The sequence below is a fragment of the Hyposmocoma kahamanoa genome, unplaced genomic scaffold, assembly GCF_003589595.1.
Source record: "Hyposmocoma kahamanoa isolate Upper Pololo Valley unplaced genomic scaffold, ASM358959v1 232, whole genome shotgun sequence".
Taxonomy (NCBI): Eukaryota; Metazoa; Arthropoda; class Insecta; order Lepidoptera; family Cosmopterigidae; genus Hyposmocoma; species Hyposmocoma kahamanoa.
In genome coordinates, this window is record NW_020653750.1 from 7,579,999 (window position 1) to 7,597,957 (window position 17,959).

At 36.9% G+C, this 17,959-nt stretch overlaps 1 protein-coding gene across 1 annotated transcript in view; it reads right to left on the minus strand.

Annotated features, from left to right (window-relative positions):
* The window catches only part of LOC113228476 (inactive rhomboid protein 1), a 262,975-nt gene that overhangs the window by 33,393 nt on the left and 211,623 nt on the right, over positions 1 to 17,959 (minus strand). The window contains exon 4 of the mRNA XM_026461798.1: positions 181 to 347. Coding sequence (XP_026317583.1) covers positions 181 to 347 — 167 coding nt within the window. The remainder of the gene's footprint in view (positions 1 to 180; positions 348 to 17,959) is intronic.

The following is a 17,959-nucleotide window of genomic DNA, read 5'->3' on the forward strand; positions in this document are numbered from 1 at the left end:
ATTGTGTCTACTGTTTGCCGACCCAATTAATTGTTGTTAAAAATTGAAAAGAACATTATAACTTGAATCTTTTCAAGACGAAATACTAAATAGGCATTTAGATGTGCACGCTCCTTCGTGTGTGTGTGGTGAGATGGCTGTCAAATGCGCACCTATTTTGTTATATAAAAAAATACTAACCCTTTGCCATCAACAGTATCCGTATCAACATGATGCTGCAAAGGCGTGGCGTCAGGTGCGGAGTAAAAGACATCGTCAAGCTCAGCGTCGTCTGGCGTGGTGGGGGGACCGCGAAAGGAACGCGACCATTGCGCAGACGTAGATTGCCGCGATCGCCTTGTCACCGCCTGAAAATGAAGAATGGGATCATGAGGTATTCTTTATACAAACCGGACACGAGCTTTTTCAAGAAGTCAGAACCTGATGAGGGGATTTCATGGAAATCGAAAAGCAAACTTTTGAGATCACTTTTTTTTTCAATGAAAAGGTTACAATTATTTATTTAGTGTTTTAAGCTGTTGGTTTTCCTTAAATAAATTAAATTAAATTAAATTAAATTAAATAAGACTTTATTCATCAAACACACATATATAAATAGAGAATAACAAGTACAATAATTAACTATGAACTAAACTAATCCATCCATAATATATAATGTTGATGAAAAGGACGAAGCCTCAGCAAAGTGCTGTTTTTCAGTCTCCGCCTGTGTTCTCTGTCGGACACTGCCGGAACATAATATTGAATAATAGGTCTACAACAAAGATAACATTGCTATTCTTACTTAAGTCTAACTATTTATTTACTGGCCACGAGTAATAATGTGTATATATAAAATAAAAAGTAAAACTATATACTATGATGTAACTACATCATATACAATTGGGACGATAACGGGTACCAATGATTATTTACTATACAACTACGGACTATTCAACAACCGACCAGCAACATGTGGACTTCTGTTGCAAGAGAAGCCATTCTTTACACTTTCGTTTGAAAGTGTAGAAAGACTTAGCCGTTTTCACCGGCGGTGGCAGATCATTCCAACATTTAGAGGCAGCAAAACGGAAGCTGCCTCTGAATGCTGTCAAATATGGGCGAATCCGCATTTGTAACATTGGATACCTAATTCCTCTAGTGCCGCTATTATTATAAATAAACATTATTTCATTTCATTAACTGCCTCTGTGGTGTAGGTCTCGGATTCGATTCCCGGGCCGGGAGAAATATTTGTAAGGCCTACTTCTATTTCTCTCCTGAGTCTGGGTGTAATCTGTGGTTGTCTATTTTTTTTTTTTTTTTTTTTTTTATATATACCTGACAGGCAAATGACTCCACTCCACCTGATGTTAAGTGGAAAGTGGTATCCAAACGCGAAGGAACCTAGTGCAGCGATGGAATCTATGTGAGTGTCCATGGCATCCGCGACACAGGGTTTCCCTAGTGCGGGGCTATGATAGTGTGCGTTATGTGTGCGTCATATTCGTGTCATTTTGACGACATTTTGTAGCAGTAGAGCTCCTTGTGAAAGTATTCGTCCAGGGAAGTACTGCCACCCTGTAACACATTTTTTTCCGTAGATCCACTAAATACGAAACAGAAACCAAGTTTATCTTCTCTCCTTGGTATTTTTCACCATTCTTGTACTAAATGTCACTTTGACGTTATAGTCTAAAAATAAAAATATTTAGTAAATTAATTGAAACTCTTAAGTGTTGGTGTAATCTATTCTTTAAACCATTCACATATATATTACCTGTTGGTGAACGATTTGTCTATAAAATCAATAGCGTGAATGGGTACCCTTTAGTTTGACATATTTTTGAAAACACCAACCCTGGCTAATTTTTCTTGTATGGTAACGTACAATACTAGTGCTGCGTACCAATGAACTCGATTTTACTTCTGTAGTCGAGCTTCATAAAAATTATAGCTTTTCTTTAATATTTCCACGTCGAACACCGTCAAATAGTTTGCCAAGTATTTTCTGTAAAGTAAGATACGTAAACCTGGAATCGCCATGTATTCTTGCGGGTTTAGGTGATAAGACTTGGGAGCTGTATCTAGATGATTCGATAGATTGTCTGTGGCGTTGTTCGCAGGTAACATCTCTTAGGAGGAATTCGGCGGAAGCTCATTTTTTCTGTTCGACACGTCGGTGCGCAAGGTGTTCCAGATTTCCTAGATCGTCTACGGTGATTTATCCCATTGGGGGCATGGTCCCCCAATGTCTTCTTAAATAAAATAATATAGGAATAGCCAGATGTCGTAATTATGGGTCTCCGAACCTTGTACCAAAAGTAAAACCCGTGTCACCGGACCTCATGGGTTTTTCTTTTTCTTCTTAGTTGTACCTTTGGCACTTGTAATTTCGAATCTCGCCATCAACTGAATGGCTGAGACTAAGCTGCTGTAACTTTTGTTCGGCTGTGCCCGACCACGTGTCATGAGCTCCACGGGTGGTCGGCACCTACATATAACTTCGTAACTCCTGCAGCAACTACGCTGTCTTCGCAGCGGATCTGGTATGTAATTTAAAAGTACATCCGGTAAACTCCAGGTCAGTGACGTATAAGTGACGTTACTCCTGTGAAACCACGCTGTCTTCGCAGCGGGACTGGTATTGTGATTTAAATGTGCATCCGGTAAACTCCAGGTCAGTGACGTATAAGTGAAGTGTCCATGTGTCACTCATGTACTTTCATAAACTCTTAGTGCAGTGTATTAGCTCTAAGTATACTTAAAGGTAATCTTTTGTATGTAACTAATAAGGGCAGTAAACCTATTAGTACCCTCCCTTTGTAAACTCGGGGAAGTAAAAATACTAGTTCTCCATACTGTACCCTTAGATTAAATTATAACATGTAACTAAAGTAAATTTAAAATTAAAGCATCTGGTTATTTCTACTTGAAACTTGTTTTCGTTGTATGTAAGGCGCCCTTCCTTCTCCTCGCTTATAAATTTTACACGCAGCATCGGGTCAACCAGAACTCACCCACAAACCAGTCTCATGCTCACTCAAACCGACTGGAACTAACCATCACAACCCTACCTATTTCTGCCGCCAAGCAGTAATGTTAGCATTACTGCGTTCCGATTTTGAAGAAGAAGGTGCTGGTGAAATATATGCACATGGGACTTGTCAACTTATGTCTCAGGGTGACGGGCATAATGGTAGTGCCCCTCAGATCTTTGAAATTTGTTGACAGGCGTGTAGCTTACTATCAGGCGCACAACTTGTTCGTCCCATCCCTTAATGTTATAAAAAATATACCTTTCTGGTCGAGTGGTTTGCAATATCTTTTTCATGGTGTAGCCATTACTGAGGTCCTGGGTTCGACCCCCTACCGGGTCATTGTAGAAAAACACAATTGTTCGAAAAATTCTACGGAAAGTGGCGTGTCGGGAAAAAAATGAGTGCCAATGGTAACGCCGCAAGAAGTCGAGATGAGGGTAGTCGTCGACATCAAAAGAGGGTCGACAGATATGTCTGTCCTTAAAGCTATCTACTGCCGCTTGCCAGTCAACCCGTAACCATGGAGCATGTAACCACTATGAAATACCGGAAGAAAAACAAAAAATTATGATAATAATAAAGTATTATATCGATAAAAGCACACCCGTTTTTACCTGTTTCCTCAACCTTTCCAAAGCCTTTGATCTGGTCTGGTATAACATTCAATGGAAAAAACTGTAGGAGATGTCAGTTCCAGAGGAAGTAAGGGTGCGTTCCCTATTATGTCGTGACGACAGATAATCGTGCAGTTTAAAGTGTCGTGGCTTCTATAATTAAATGAAGTTGCTCACGTTCACGTTGTTCACTGTCGTTCACGCCTTTTTTGATAGACGACAGTCGTCAGACGATAAATAAAACGTCACGATAAAAACGCGACGACAGATAATCACAGCTACTATTATCGTCACATTTCATTTATAGTTGTCTGGACGTGTGCTGCTCCCTACTCTCCCCTCTCGTACCCCACGCCCTCAGCTGTGCATCAAACGATTCTGTCGTACAAACGATTATGCGGCTGCCGTGAACTGATAAATTGTCGTCCCTATCCAGTGGGAATAGCTTGTCTAGCTACAGTCGGTCAACGGTAAAAAAACGTCCACAGCACAAGCAAGACAGACAGTCGTGATACGGGAACAGGCTAAAAGCGTTGCTTTTAGTATTAGACGACTGTCGAGTCGTCAAACACTAAATAAAATGCCTGCCTCCGTGCCTCCGTTAACTGCCTCCGTGGTCGAACGGTTACCATGCCGGACTGCCACGCAGAGGTCCCAGGTTCGATTCCCGGGCCGGGCGAAATATTTGTATGACCTACATTTATTTCTCTCGTGAGTTTGGGTGTAATTTGTGGCTGTTTATCTGTGTGTCCATGGCACCCGCGACACAGGGTTTCCCTAGTGCGGGGCTATGTTGAGTGTGTGCGTTATTATTATTATTATTAATGTTACTACATAACGGGAACGCGCCTTAATACGCATACTTTAGTATTGGAATCTGAACCAGAATAACGTTGTGACGTGACCCAGGGCGGTCGGTCCTGTACAGGTTGGAGCGCGGGGTGTGGCAAGGAGGGTTAACTTCATACAAACTCTTAAATCTCTACATGAACACGCTGATAAAGGAGCTCAGTAGCATGCATATCGGTTGTGACATTAGCGGAGTCGTGATTATTCTTACCATGTTATAACTTCTTAATGTAACTCTTTCTTAATGATAATAACCTTTATGAAACAGGTCAGTAGTGACAATCCCTTGCTCGTGCAAAATTCAGAAGTCCGCTATTTTCGCAATATTCTTACGAAACATTATTTGTTTGTAATACACGTAAATATGATTAGTCCAAGTGACTTACGATAGTATCGTGTCACCAAATACAGCGTCTATGAAAATAACATATAGAGCTAAATTAAAAAACTTTCCGCTGTTGTACAATTGTTTTTTTTTAAGAAAAACAGTGATAGACGTAACATTAATACGACTAGTCAAAACAAACTGGTTGTTCTTGATATATGACTTCACAAAGTCACAAATAAATTTAAGAGGCAATAAATACGCCTCTATAATGATTTTGTTTCCAACAAAAATTCCAATGAATGTATTTCAGACATTCGTCTATAAGTATTAGTAACAGTACACTTAAAATAGGGTTAGTATTACAAATCAGTATCCTTTTTTATGTATATTAATATGCATTCGGGCCCAGTGCTCATGAAAAGAACCCTGAACGCATTGACTTTCAGGACGCTGTTGCCTCTGCCACTAATTCTGCGCATCAGGAAAGCCGCTCTTTTTCGCATAATAATAATAATTGGCATCTAAGGCCCACTTGTTAGTTAATACAGGCATTTTTAAACCTATGATTATTGTTAGTAAACACAGAGACAAAACATAAAAACACACATTATTTCGCTCGAGGCGCCGCCGATTAACCTCACCAGAACCTCAACGAAATGACGAAACATCGGCGCATCGAGTTTAGTCGCAAACATAACAGTTTCAAAACCATCAACACGAGCGTTAGCGAACATTCCCAACGCAACGCTGTCCATATATTGTTGTATTCTGGTTGATATTCGAAATTTATAGTGAAACTAGAACGTTTTACTAAGAGTGGTTACACACGGCTACTATTAGCGGGAAACGAGTGAAACGCGCGATTGCATCGCTACACTTGCGATTTATAGGCGACTGCATCGATACAAACGCGCGATTGCGTCGCTACACTTGCGATTCATAGGCGATTGCATCGATGCAAACGCGCGACTGCATCCATATAAATCCTAAGTATAGCGATGCAATCGCGCGTTTGTATGGATGCAGTCGCACGCTTGCATCACTGCTTAAAATCAAAACGTGTTAAGAAAAACGATTAGCGACTGCATCGCGTTTGCATCGCTGCTAAAATTCGCCGTGTGTAACCACTCCACTTCTGCGTACTTGTATGACAAAAATCCACGGTAGTGATCTGTTTAGCTCTTTTAGGTAGTCTCACTGTATAATATATTATAGTAATATATATTGTAAATAATAAATGTGTACAAATGTTTATTTACAAAATGCAAAATCTAGAATTTCTTACTCATTATTTTCAGGGAATCTGCCCTACGAATTAGTAGTAAAATTTAATCAGTATGACGATTTCAAGCATAATAGCTTACTTTTTTATGCCAAGAGCTAGGACGAACAAGGCAAATGCCTGGTGTGCCCATAGCAGTTGCAATGCCACTAAAGTCACAAAGATCTGGGGGATACCACTGCACATGTCACCCTTAGATATAAGTTGAGTCTCATGCATCTGAAATTTCACCGGCACCCTTACCTATCAAAACCGGAACGCAGTTATAATGGTCATATTACTGCTTAGTGGCAGAAATAGATAAGGTGGCAATACTTCACTGTACGAACTAAGCTCTACTGCTACTACTTCTGAAATAAAGACATTACTAAAGTACCCAATAACATCGCCTACGGGTTGATCTTGGAGTGTCAATTCGTTTACGATAACCCAGTTTCGCTTTAGTAAAGTATTGTACTATGCAAATCTTAACTTAATGGTCTTATTTGGTGACTGTGTAATTCTTATGGTAATGATGGATAGTCTATTAAGCGTTTATTTATATTATAGCGTTTAGCGAGAGTAAAACGATCGAGTTCGAGATTCGAAAAAATGTTCGAGTATCCGTAGTAACATTTTTGATCAGATTGTTCAATCAAGGTAAACAAAACAATACGCTTTTTTCCTTGGAACAACGCAATATAATTTAATGAAGATACTAGTTTAAATTAAACTGAGCCTCATTTATGAAGCTCAATTTATCCAAAACTTTTCGCTGTTCAGAAAGTTTGTTTATGTTTAGTTTGTTCGGCATCTCAAAAGCCTTTGATCTTACCCCCGTACATTCTCCTATATAATATATAATATCTGTTATTATTAATTACAATCTGAGGTATACATATCGCTGCTATTTAAAAATAGTGGCTCAAAACAAAATGGACTAATTTTGATATTTAGGTATTACACGAAGCATTCGAAATTTGATATTTTTTTTATGCAGATTATATCGATTACTGTTTTTTTTTTCTTACAATGCATCATAACAGATGCGCTTCATTTTTTTTAAATATCTTCCAGATAAATTAAAGGCCACATATTTACACATTTTATATTATTTAATTTTCTTAAAGGTTCTACAAGTCGCTATGTCCATATAAGAGAGATATAAAATTTCGCACTATACGTAATTTGTTTCTTGCAGCTTAGGTTATTATTACGATGTTTCATTTGATAAATGCTCTTTTGACGTATGATTACATATCGATGGCTTCTAGAATAGTGGCCTATCTCAAAAGCATCTATTTCATTGGGACGATGATTTAAAACAAAATCTGAGATGTGTCTGATGCGCAAATTTGACATACTATCGTAGACTATCTCAAGGTTGTAATTATGTTGTCATGTGATTATTTTAACCAATGAAAAGTTCGGTGACCCACTCACAATAAAATTTTGCATTTTCTGAACAAATTTCAGTGATATATCTAAAAAGGAAATATTTTGGGTTGGGCCACTATTTCTGAAAAGCAACGATATTTATTTTTTACTAGGCAAGGCAAGATTTTCTAAAATATAATACATATATCATATATTATGTTACATTTCAAAAAGTTACTTTCATTACGTAACTAATTACAAATGAGCACCACGTGCAATCAAAATAAGTGTAAATAATAAAACAGTTTTAAGATCAAAAAATTTATCACTAAGGAAAAAAAATCATAAGTAGAACGCACAACTCGACTTAGACACTAAATAATAAACAATGTTATGTTCCCGACTCAAAAAAATTAAGGATTTTGTTTTTGAAACCTAGGAGTGAGTCTGGTCTGTGGAGTAAGTCAACGAAAATATCCGTATATTTGAGGTAGTCATTACATAAACTGGACATACAAGCTACAGGGGAGTTGCAACCCTTACTATAAGGTTTTCTGAACAAATTTTCTCAATTAGTCTATGAGTTATGTATAAAATTTAGTTCTTGCCATTGAAGCAATTATTAATTTATATAAAATACGTACAGGGCAAGAGTACGTCAAGCTTCACACATAAGATTTAAACTCTATGCCGCTTACGATAACAACGGTCCAAAGTACAAAGTGTCAAGCTTGACGTGCTCTTGACTGTACAAACACAGTGAATAACGTTATTAAACGTCTATGATGTCTATGACATCAGAGTGAAGAAACCTGTAATCATTGACTTACAATTATATGGACGTCGAGTCCGCGCTCAAAAGTGTCACTTATAGGGCGTTAAAATCGTATACAGAGCGTCATTCACGCTTTAGTCTTCGTTTGTTCGACTGACAGCGAAGCAAGCAAAATTAGACAGTACTGCGATGACATTACAATTTAAATTCAACGTTTTGGCTTTTTCATATTCCTTTACATGTCACTACGTTTAAATAGGTTGACTTGGGACATTTTTTCGTGGTTTGTGTATTAGACCCGTCGTCCATTTATTTGTACGTCAATGCCTGTAATCGATGAAGTGCCATCCTCGACCACAGCTTCCCTTTGCATGAAGAAAAATTGTGAACAAAGGACTTAAATATTATTGTTAAATAAAATAAAACTTAGGAGATATTTGCCGTTATTGTTATAAAAAAGAAATTATTTCATTATAATCAACCATATTTGTTGGTTGGTTTTTCCTGTTACAAACATTGGACAACTAGATTATAAAACGCTAGGTAACAACAAAATGCTCATGACTCGGTTGAATGCAGAGCTAGAAGACTTATATTATTTTTTTATTTTAGTAGCAGTGGAGCTCCTTGTGAAAGAGTTCGTCCAGGGAAGTATAAATCAATCAAGCATAAATTATAATTTGAATTGAATAGAATATTTGACTATTGTTGTAAGTTGATTGATCTAAAACTGATATGAACGTATTGAAATTGAAGTTGCAATATGTTTTTTGCTAGCTCAACTGACTCCACCGATATTAATTAAATATCGGTATTAAACACCTGGTTAAATAAAAAATCTAATTGAGTGAGGAGGACTGTGCCCAGCAGTGGGACTATTTACATTTAAAGGCTAATTATTATTTATTTACTATTATGATAATATAACTTTAACACTATTTATTTACTATTTAGTTTAACGATATTTTCAGTGGTTAAGGGATGCTCTGTATATATTCTTAGCAAAACAACTATAAATATCAAGCCTGTAAGGCGCCATTACCGTTATGACGTCAGACGACAAACATGGCCGTTGCTTTCTTCTGATTTTTAATTTCTGTTATTTTATAACGAATTTTATATTTGTTTTTCGTTTTGCTCATTCTTTTTGTGTATTACATTTTCTGAACTTGTCAAAGCTCGAGTTAATGTGATAATAACTGTAATGTCTCCAAATTACTAACTACACTTATGTAGGCTTTACAGCTCACAATGTTCTCTCTGTTTATGATAGCTATGTAAGATATACCGATCTAGTTACCATACTCATGCCTTTTTACTTTGTATTTTAATAGAATTAACCGTTATTTCAATAAGAACTGTTATTTGTAGCATGGTATCTTTCGTACACATTTTTAACCCTTTCATGGACGCGCTTAATTAGATCTCACACAAAAATATCATTACTTATCTTGCCGTAGTGCTTATATCGATTGAGTGTAAAATGTTCAATGTAAGTAAATTGTACTTTTCTGTACGTTGTTGACACTTCTCTATAGAAAAGTCGGCAGTTTGAGATCCATATAACGAAATTGGGTACCCCGTACTATCATGTTACAATATTTCATTTTACGGTAAACGCCGTTACTGTCCATGAAGGAATTAATAATAACTGTTATTTGTAACATGGTAACGCATTGTATAAGTTATTTGCAGTAAAATATTTGTTTTGTAATTGGTTACTCAGGGCATATGAAAAGATTGTATTTGACATTGAGCGGAATAAACCAATATAAATCTTGTTAATCGTGATTTGATTTCTTAGCTGAAGGATATTATATCCTTTACTGGCAATCTTATATGAGATCCGCATTCAAATGTGGATTTACAAGACAGGTGGCAATAATTTAGAAAATCCTTTTCATCAGCTTTTCTGCTACGGAAGCAGTTGTATATCGCTGAAGGTTCCTTCCTGGGATATTGCCGGGCGCGAAACGTCGCCAGCCATTATTTATAGCGCCATAACGGTCCAGTCGATCCCGAAAGACATCGCTCTCATAATTTATTGCGGGATATGGTAGCCTAATTCGTCGACCGTATATTTAAAGCCTACTAAGAAATTATTGGGGTCCTGACAAATAGTGGTGAACGATTAATGCGAAAAAATAGGTCTTGAACCTCGATGTTCAGTGAAACGACAAATTACTTTCCTACTTCCTTAACAACAAAATGTCGTTTATTTAATACCGAGACCGGAATCAGGCGAATATACTCGTATACCTAATCTTCAATTACATAGAGCGAATAATACCTTTCTCTGAAATATCGGAATGATTAAAAATAACTAATATAAAGCACTATACTATATATCGAGTTCTTAGGTTTTCGCGATTGTTGCACATAGGAAATGAAAAAAATATTTTCATTTCCTATATGTAACATTATTATACGTGGGAAATGAAAAAAATATTTGTCCATCCGTTGTCCGAAACGTTGGTTTGTACGAAAAAACAAATACAAGTGATTTAGATCCGAAAAAAATAGATTCATTTCCTACTATACTATATTCTTACCCACAATCATAATTTTTTTCTTCTTTATTTTACCATGGTAAAATTGCCAGTTAGCACAAAAGATTTGGTATAAAATAAAATACAATAATTGCAGGATTTAAAAGAGAGAAATTATTTATTTATAAGTCCGTTAAAGAGATTGCAGTAGGCAGGTTAGATATAAGAAGTCTAAATGATTTTGTTTTAGAAAATAAGTGATGAAAAAAATGTGTTTACTTTCTTGAAGTTTAGGTAAATTTCTGACAGAAAATACGTATTTCTGAGCAAAATTCGTCGAGGTCTCCAGAAACTCGACGACCCTTTACAGGTCCCATGGTTAACCGTGACCATGGGATCTGTAAAAGGCCCGAAACGTTGGTTTGTTTGAAAAAACAAATATACGCGATTTAAATCCGGAAAAATAGTTCCATTTCCTAAATATAACAGAGTTTACCATCATCATCATCAACCTAAGTATATGTCCCACTGCTGGGCACGGATCTCCTCTCAGGTGAGAGTTTAGGCCATAATCCGCCACGCTGGCCCAACGCGAGTTGGGCACTTCACACGTTTTCCGATGGTTATGAACCTTCTTCGACGTGCAGGTTTCAACACAATGTTTTCCTTCGCCGAAAAACTCATGGTTCCTATTCAATTTTGTTCATGAATTCCGAAAAACTCAGAAGTGCGAGCCCAGATTCGAGCCCACGGTTTCTGCTTCAGAATCGTTAGATCAAATCATTAGGCTACCACGGCATTGTACACAGGGCTTATGCTCAGTGGCACTGCAATTGTTATGGACAGGCGTGTCGCTTATCATTAAGCGAACGACTGGTTTGACCCGTCACTTCATTTCATAAAAAAAAACATATTTTTTGTCGGATCTTAATCGAGAGGTACAGTTTTTCGCACTTGTTTTAACTTTTTTCAAATGATTAATGTTAATATACGCTAAATATTCGGAATTTGCTATCAGCAAGTGAAAATTATGCCGTGAACATAATTTCACATTTGCAATCACGATAAATGTGTTTTAAGTGAACGTGTAAGTAAAAGTGGTATAATTAGATTGAATTTGCATCAAATTGAGAACGTTTGGTTTAAAATGTAGAGCTATAATTGAAACTGAATTTAGTGTAAGTGCCTGGATATGTTTTTCTGTGTTCATGACAATCACAATAGTATGGAAAATAGTCATAAAATAAATTGAGATCAGAAAGGTTTTTTTAGGTTTACCGAAAACAGCGTAACTAAATATAGCGGTTTTTACGTCCTTTAGACGCCTTACTAATTTGATTTGACCTTCAGGTTTCGATAAAAGAAGAACATTACACACATGTTTGTCTGCGGTTTTCATTAAATTTACGCTTTCGTTTTGTAAACAACGTTCTAAAATGCAATAAAATTTATCGGACGTTAAGTATAAGAATATTTCATAAAGTGATAAATAAAATTACCACCGTAAAACACGTAAAACCACATAAGTACATTTAACACAAAAAGAAACATGTTTTGATATTCATATTTTTTTGTGAAAATGCTTCATTACTTTGTTATTATTACACTCGATTAGATTTGATTTGTAACTCAGATGGTAATAGCAGGAGCCACAGCAACAGACGCTGGTTCAAGACCAGTCAGAACAAAGGAATTTTTCTATGTGTTTGTTCGATCAATATCGATAATAATAAAAAATAATTTTGTAAGAAAATTTACAAACAATTTACGTTTTTGACTAAGGCAGAACACCCACTTTCTTACTCCCCGCGACAGTAAGCGCTTAAATGCCTAAAATCTAATCTGGTTCGCCCAGGGAAGTACTACCACCTTACCTATTTCTGCAGTAGTAATGTGAGCATTACTGCGTTCAAGTTTCGAAGGGTAAAGGTGCTGGTGAAATATAGTTGGCAATAGCTATGCGCAATTGCGAATGATTTCGATAATCCGGTCATTCGAATAACAAATTAGTAACATACTAATTTCATATTCGAATGATTTGAATGATCATTCATTACTAATCCCTAGATTCCATGAGCATTTCTGACTCTTATACACGAATGATTCAAGTCAGCGTTGGTTTTTTATTCCACTTTTTGGTGTCATTTTTTTAATCTTTTGATTCCACTCTAATGATCCAAATATTATTTCTATTCAAAAAATTGGTTGATATCGCATTCTGCTACTAAGAGTCTAACGGTCGTATTCTAGAACTATACTCAATGCTCAAGTCAGGACTTGAGTATGATTCAAAGCACTCGAAATCATACTCAAGTCTTTGCCATTAGGGTCGTATTTCCAGTGCTTGAAATCATACTCAGGTCTGCTCAAATCCTGACTTGAGCATTGAGTAGAGCTCTGGAATACGACCCTAAAAAAATATAAATTTCGATATATACTCGAGATCACCTAGCCCTCTCAGACATATGGTAAGTACCGTAAATGTAACGGGGACAGAGATATTTTGATGTACGTGGTGTGGTGGAGTTCCGACATAATCATTCTATTCGTGCACCCGATCAAACCGCAGGGGCATTCAGTATTGGCAATCATTCAACTCGAGTCTAATGATTGTGCTTGGATTCGACTTGGGCGAATGATTTGCACATTCGAATGATTAATATTAGTAACATTCAAAGTCGCGCATCCCTAGTTGGCAATTTATGTCTCAAGGCGACAGACGCAACGGCAGTGACCCTCAGATCTTTTCTTGGCACTGGTAAGTGTTACGCTTGCCGCCATGTGCACGATTTGTTCGTCTCGCGTCTTGGTATCATATAAAAAGCTCCTATTCCAAAAGGCCGAACATTACGGTCAACTTGGAAAAACGCGCGCCCTAGACCGCTGTCGCTAAGAATTGCATTATAATGATATATGTAGACTTATTAGTACTCAGTCAGTGTGCCCCGAGGTGATAAAGGCCCGGCTTGCCCAAAATCCTTTAAAAAAAATTTTAATCGTGTGGTAGCTTGCGATGACGGAGCAAACGGTTGCTCTATGATGTATAATCGCATCTTTTGTTGGTATGTCGTCGATTGATTGCCAACAAAATGCTTAGTAAAGCGACGATGATTGGGATCTATGTTTTAATATAGAATTCTACTTAGATAAATAAATATTAGACAACATTACATACGTTGCTCTGATCCCAAAGTAAGTAGCTAAAATACGTATGTTATGGAAATCGGAAACAACGACGATACCACAAACATCCAGATCCGAGACAATATAGAAAAGTTAGAAAAAGTTTCTTCATTGACCCGGCCGGGGATCGAACCTGAAACTTCAGAGATAACGTCACTATGAAAACCGGTGCGCAAGACACTCGACCACGGAGTTCGTCAAATCTGGAGTGAATAATAGCCGAATCTTTATGAAATTTTATAAAAGATACGATCAGACAACTCACATTAATATGATCCTCCTAAATAAAAAATACTACCTATAATAATGGTTTACTTAATATTGTCAAATATCAGAATTATGTCCAAAAACCCGTACAGCGACTAGATCATTTTGACACCAGTCATTAACATTATGGTAACTCGAATTCTGACGATTTTCCATTTTTAATGCCAAATTATTCGACTAATTTACAATTAAGAAAATAATACAAAAAGTAATCATCACAAATACCTTAAAAGAATAGGTTCTCAATTCGACCATTTTTTGCTTTTTCTTTTGTTACGAGTCTGTGAACCGATTTTGATGATTCTCTTTTTGTTGGAAAGAGGGTACCTCGGTGTGGGTCCTATTTAAATTTGAAGGAAATATTCCACATCTAATGGTGGAAAAGTAGGGGATGAATCCGGTTTCGCGCACTTTCTAGTAACCGATTTCAATAAAACTTGGCAAATGGATGTAATTTCACGAATTCTTGAGGTCGGTTTTTTTTTTAATAAAAAAGTTACAATTATTTCGGATGTAAAAGAGTCAGCAGATGTAGATGAGTCAGCCGTGACTATGAGACATGTAAAGGGCCCGAAACGTTGGTTTGTTTAAAAAGCCAAATATACGCGATTTAGATCCGTTAATGTAGTTTCATTTCCTATCATTAATATACGTCAGGAAATTGAAAAATTACAGCAAGTTATCGAAAATTTTTGTATGTGTGTGAGTGTAGTGTTAATTTGCTGGTGTCAATTTGTGACAGACACAAAGACTGTAGTGAGCCCTTTCTGAAATAATATATAATAATGCGCACACTGATAGTCCCGTACTAGGGAAACCCTGTACCGCGGATGCCATGGACACAAACATAGACAACCACAAATTATAATAATAATAAATTGTTTATCGAATAACTTATTGTACAAAGGAATAACTAAACATTATTTATGCGCATCAACGTAAAATATAACACATATACCTGAACTAGGAGAATCCTGTATTTCAGGTAAAAAGTACTTTTGTACAGGTGGATGTATGATTGAATTATAAACAAAAAATAATAACTGAACAATAAAATGCAAATCATATACCTATACGCTTAAATTAGACAACATTTATTTGTTTTGGCATAATTAATAAATTCTCTGCATCGTCGTAGTTTATTTTTGAAGGAATTCTTATAGTATTTTCTTAACCTTTATGTAACAAAAATGATATATGGCCAATTTGGCGTTTTATTTATTGTACAAAAATGACCCAAGAAACACAAAAATCTGGAAATAAACACATGTTTCGATGATACAATTTTGAGGCAGACAATATCTTTCCGTCTTTTGTTAGCGTTTTCAGTACTGTATGGGAATGCAACGTGCTGTTTGAGAAATATAGACTTAATAAATAATTGCCTTACAGTTAGTACCTTACACGACTTATACAGAAGGTTAGTCGGGTAAAGGAAAGGGCGGAAGTTAGAAACCCTTAGAACCACTGGGCTCTCTTAATGATTAGTAATGAAGATTTAGCAATACCGGGTGGTATTGCTAAAACAATATGAAGAAGTACAACCAAACTCACGAGAAAATCAAATGTAGGCCATATAAATATTTCTTTCGACATGGGAATCGGACTCGGGACTTCTGCTTGACAAACCGACATTGTGACTAGGAGGCAATTACAAGACAGGTATATAAATATGTAGAATGTGCATAAAATCATGTTTTATAAACACCCCTTAAAACTCGAAGTAATTAAAATTCACGTGAACATTCGAGTGCAGAGTACTTTGTACATTCAGCAGAGTTCAATGCTCGGAACTTAAATTGGGTTTAGAAAGCTGTTGGAATCCAGTTATATTGTTAGTGTGACTTTACTTTAGTTCAGCGTATATCGGAGTACGTTTGAAATGAAACTATTTCTTTGCATCTAAATCGGGTATATTTGTTTTATGACACAAACCAACGTTTGGAGACCTTTACAGGTGCCATCTTAAAAGATCTGAAATAGTTACTTTGTTTCCAATGTGTAACAATCGCACAATAGAATTGGAATACGTTGTTAAAATTTTTGAACGAACTACTTTGTATTTTATATTAATAAAAATTATAACAAAGCAGGTAACGGACTATGTCATCTCAGTTTTTCATCGCTAATAACAAATAAGGTCGTATCATTATGGAAATTTATAAATATACGATTAAGAGCGCGATGCCACTCGGACGCTGCCGGTGCGTTTCGTCGTCCCAACGGTATGATTTCAACGCATTGAGTACCACACGAGTAACGCAGTGTCACAACATAACCCCCCGCTTACACCCACCTCTTTATTACAGCACCTCTCCCCGCTTCGCTGACCCCTTGTACGATGCGCAGGCATTCTGTCGGCGCGCTCCGTTTCAACGCACCATGTGACATATTGCAAGTGACATGTTGCACGCAACGTCGTCGCAATGCCGACGCAACGCCCATGTGGCATCGCTCTATAAGTGTCAAAACTGGCACTTCTAAGGTTTCTGACATTTTGTCACACTGTAAAACAACACGACTTTTTAGGGAGAGACAGCTTTATATATATCATATTGTACAAAGCTATCTTTATATTCTATTCCAATGTTTGCTTAATGTGTTGAGTCAAAAAGATATCGTCGTTAGGTGTACGACTATCAAAGTTTACTCATTGCTCGGTCAACCATAAGGACAACTTCGTCGGTCAAGAAATTTGGCATGAAGTTTACGTCTGTGACTTTAAAAACCACTTTCGTATTGAAGTCACCCTCGTGCGTGACATAAATAATATGACTGACTGTACACGGATGTTTTTTTAACTCATTTCAGAAAGGTTCATTTTTGTTTGATTTTATATTTGAACTACATAAATATACGTATACATATATGTACAGGTACCTATGTACTCAGTATATTTCAAGCGATCAAGTTTATGAATATCTAGCTGAATGAGACGACGGCGACGTGACGACTTCAGTAAGTATTTCATAAATATTTACGCATCGCTAATAAATTCATTTTAAAATTTCAAATTTCAATATTAGCTAATAAATTCATAGCTTTTTCCTGGAAACTGAATTGTACATAATATTGCAAAATGGATAAACTAATATAAACATGAATTGAATTGAAACTAAATAAGCAAAAGCTATATTGAAAAGGAAACATATTACTTCCGATCGCAAAATGTTCACTTTATTAAATCAATAAAGCGAAACATTTTTATTTGAACGAATATATTTTGTAGATTAACAAAACAATGTTATTATGTCGTGCACTCCAACTTTCCCGGTCCTATGCCGCCCGCATCCAGCCGCTACCGGCCACCTTTATCAGGTCGTCCATCCATCTTGCCGCAGGGCGTATACTATATACGTTTGCCTTGATGTGGTCACCACTCTAGTACAAGTCTGCTCCATCAGCCATCAGCCCCCCTGCAGACATGTCCGGCCCAATGCCACATAAGACTTTGGTAACCATCTCAGTCACTTCAGTTCTCTGGCGTATGACTTTAGTAGCAGTAGAGCTTATTGTGAAAGAGTTCATCCAGGGTAGCACTGCCAGGTGGCAGTACTACACTGGATGTGAGTGACATTACTGCTTGACGGATGAAATAGGTAAGGTTAACTAACTATTTCTGTCACCGAGCAGTAATGTCAGCATTACTGTGTTCCGGTTTTGAAGAGTAAAGGTGCTGGTGAAATTACAGGCACATGAGACTTGTGAACTTGTGTCTGAGGGTGACGGGCGCAGTGGCAGTGCCCCTGAGATCTTTGGGATTTAAAGCTCTGAGTGGCACTGCAACTGTTATGGG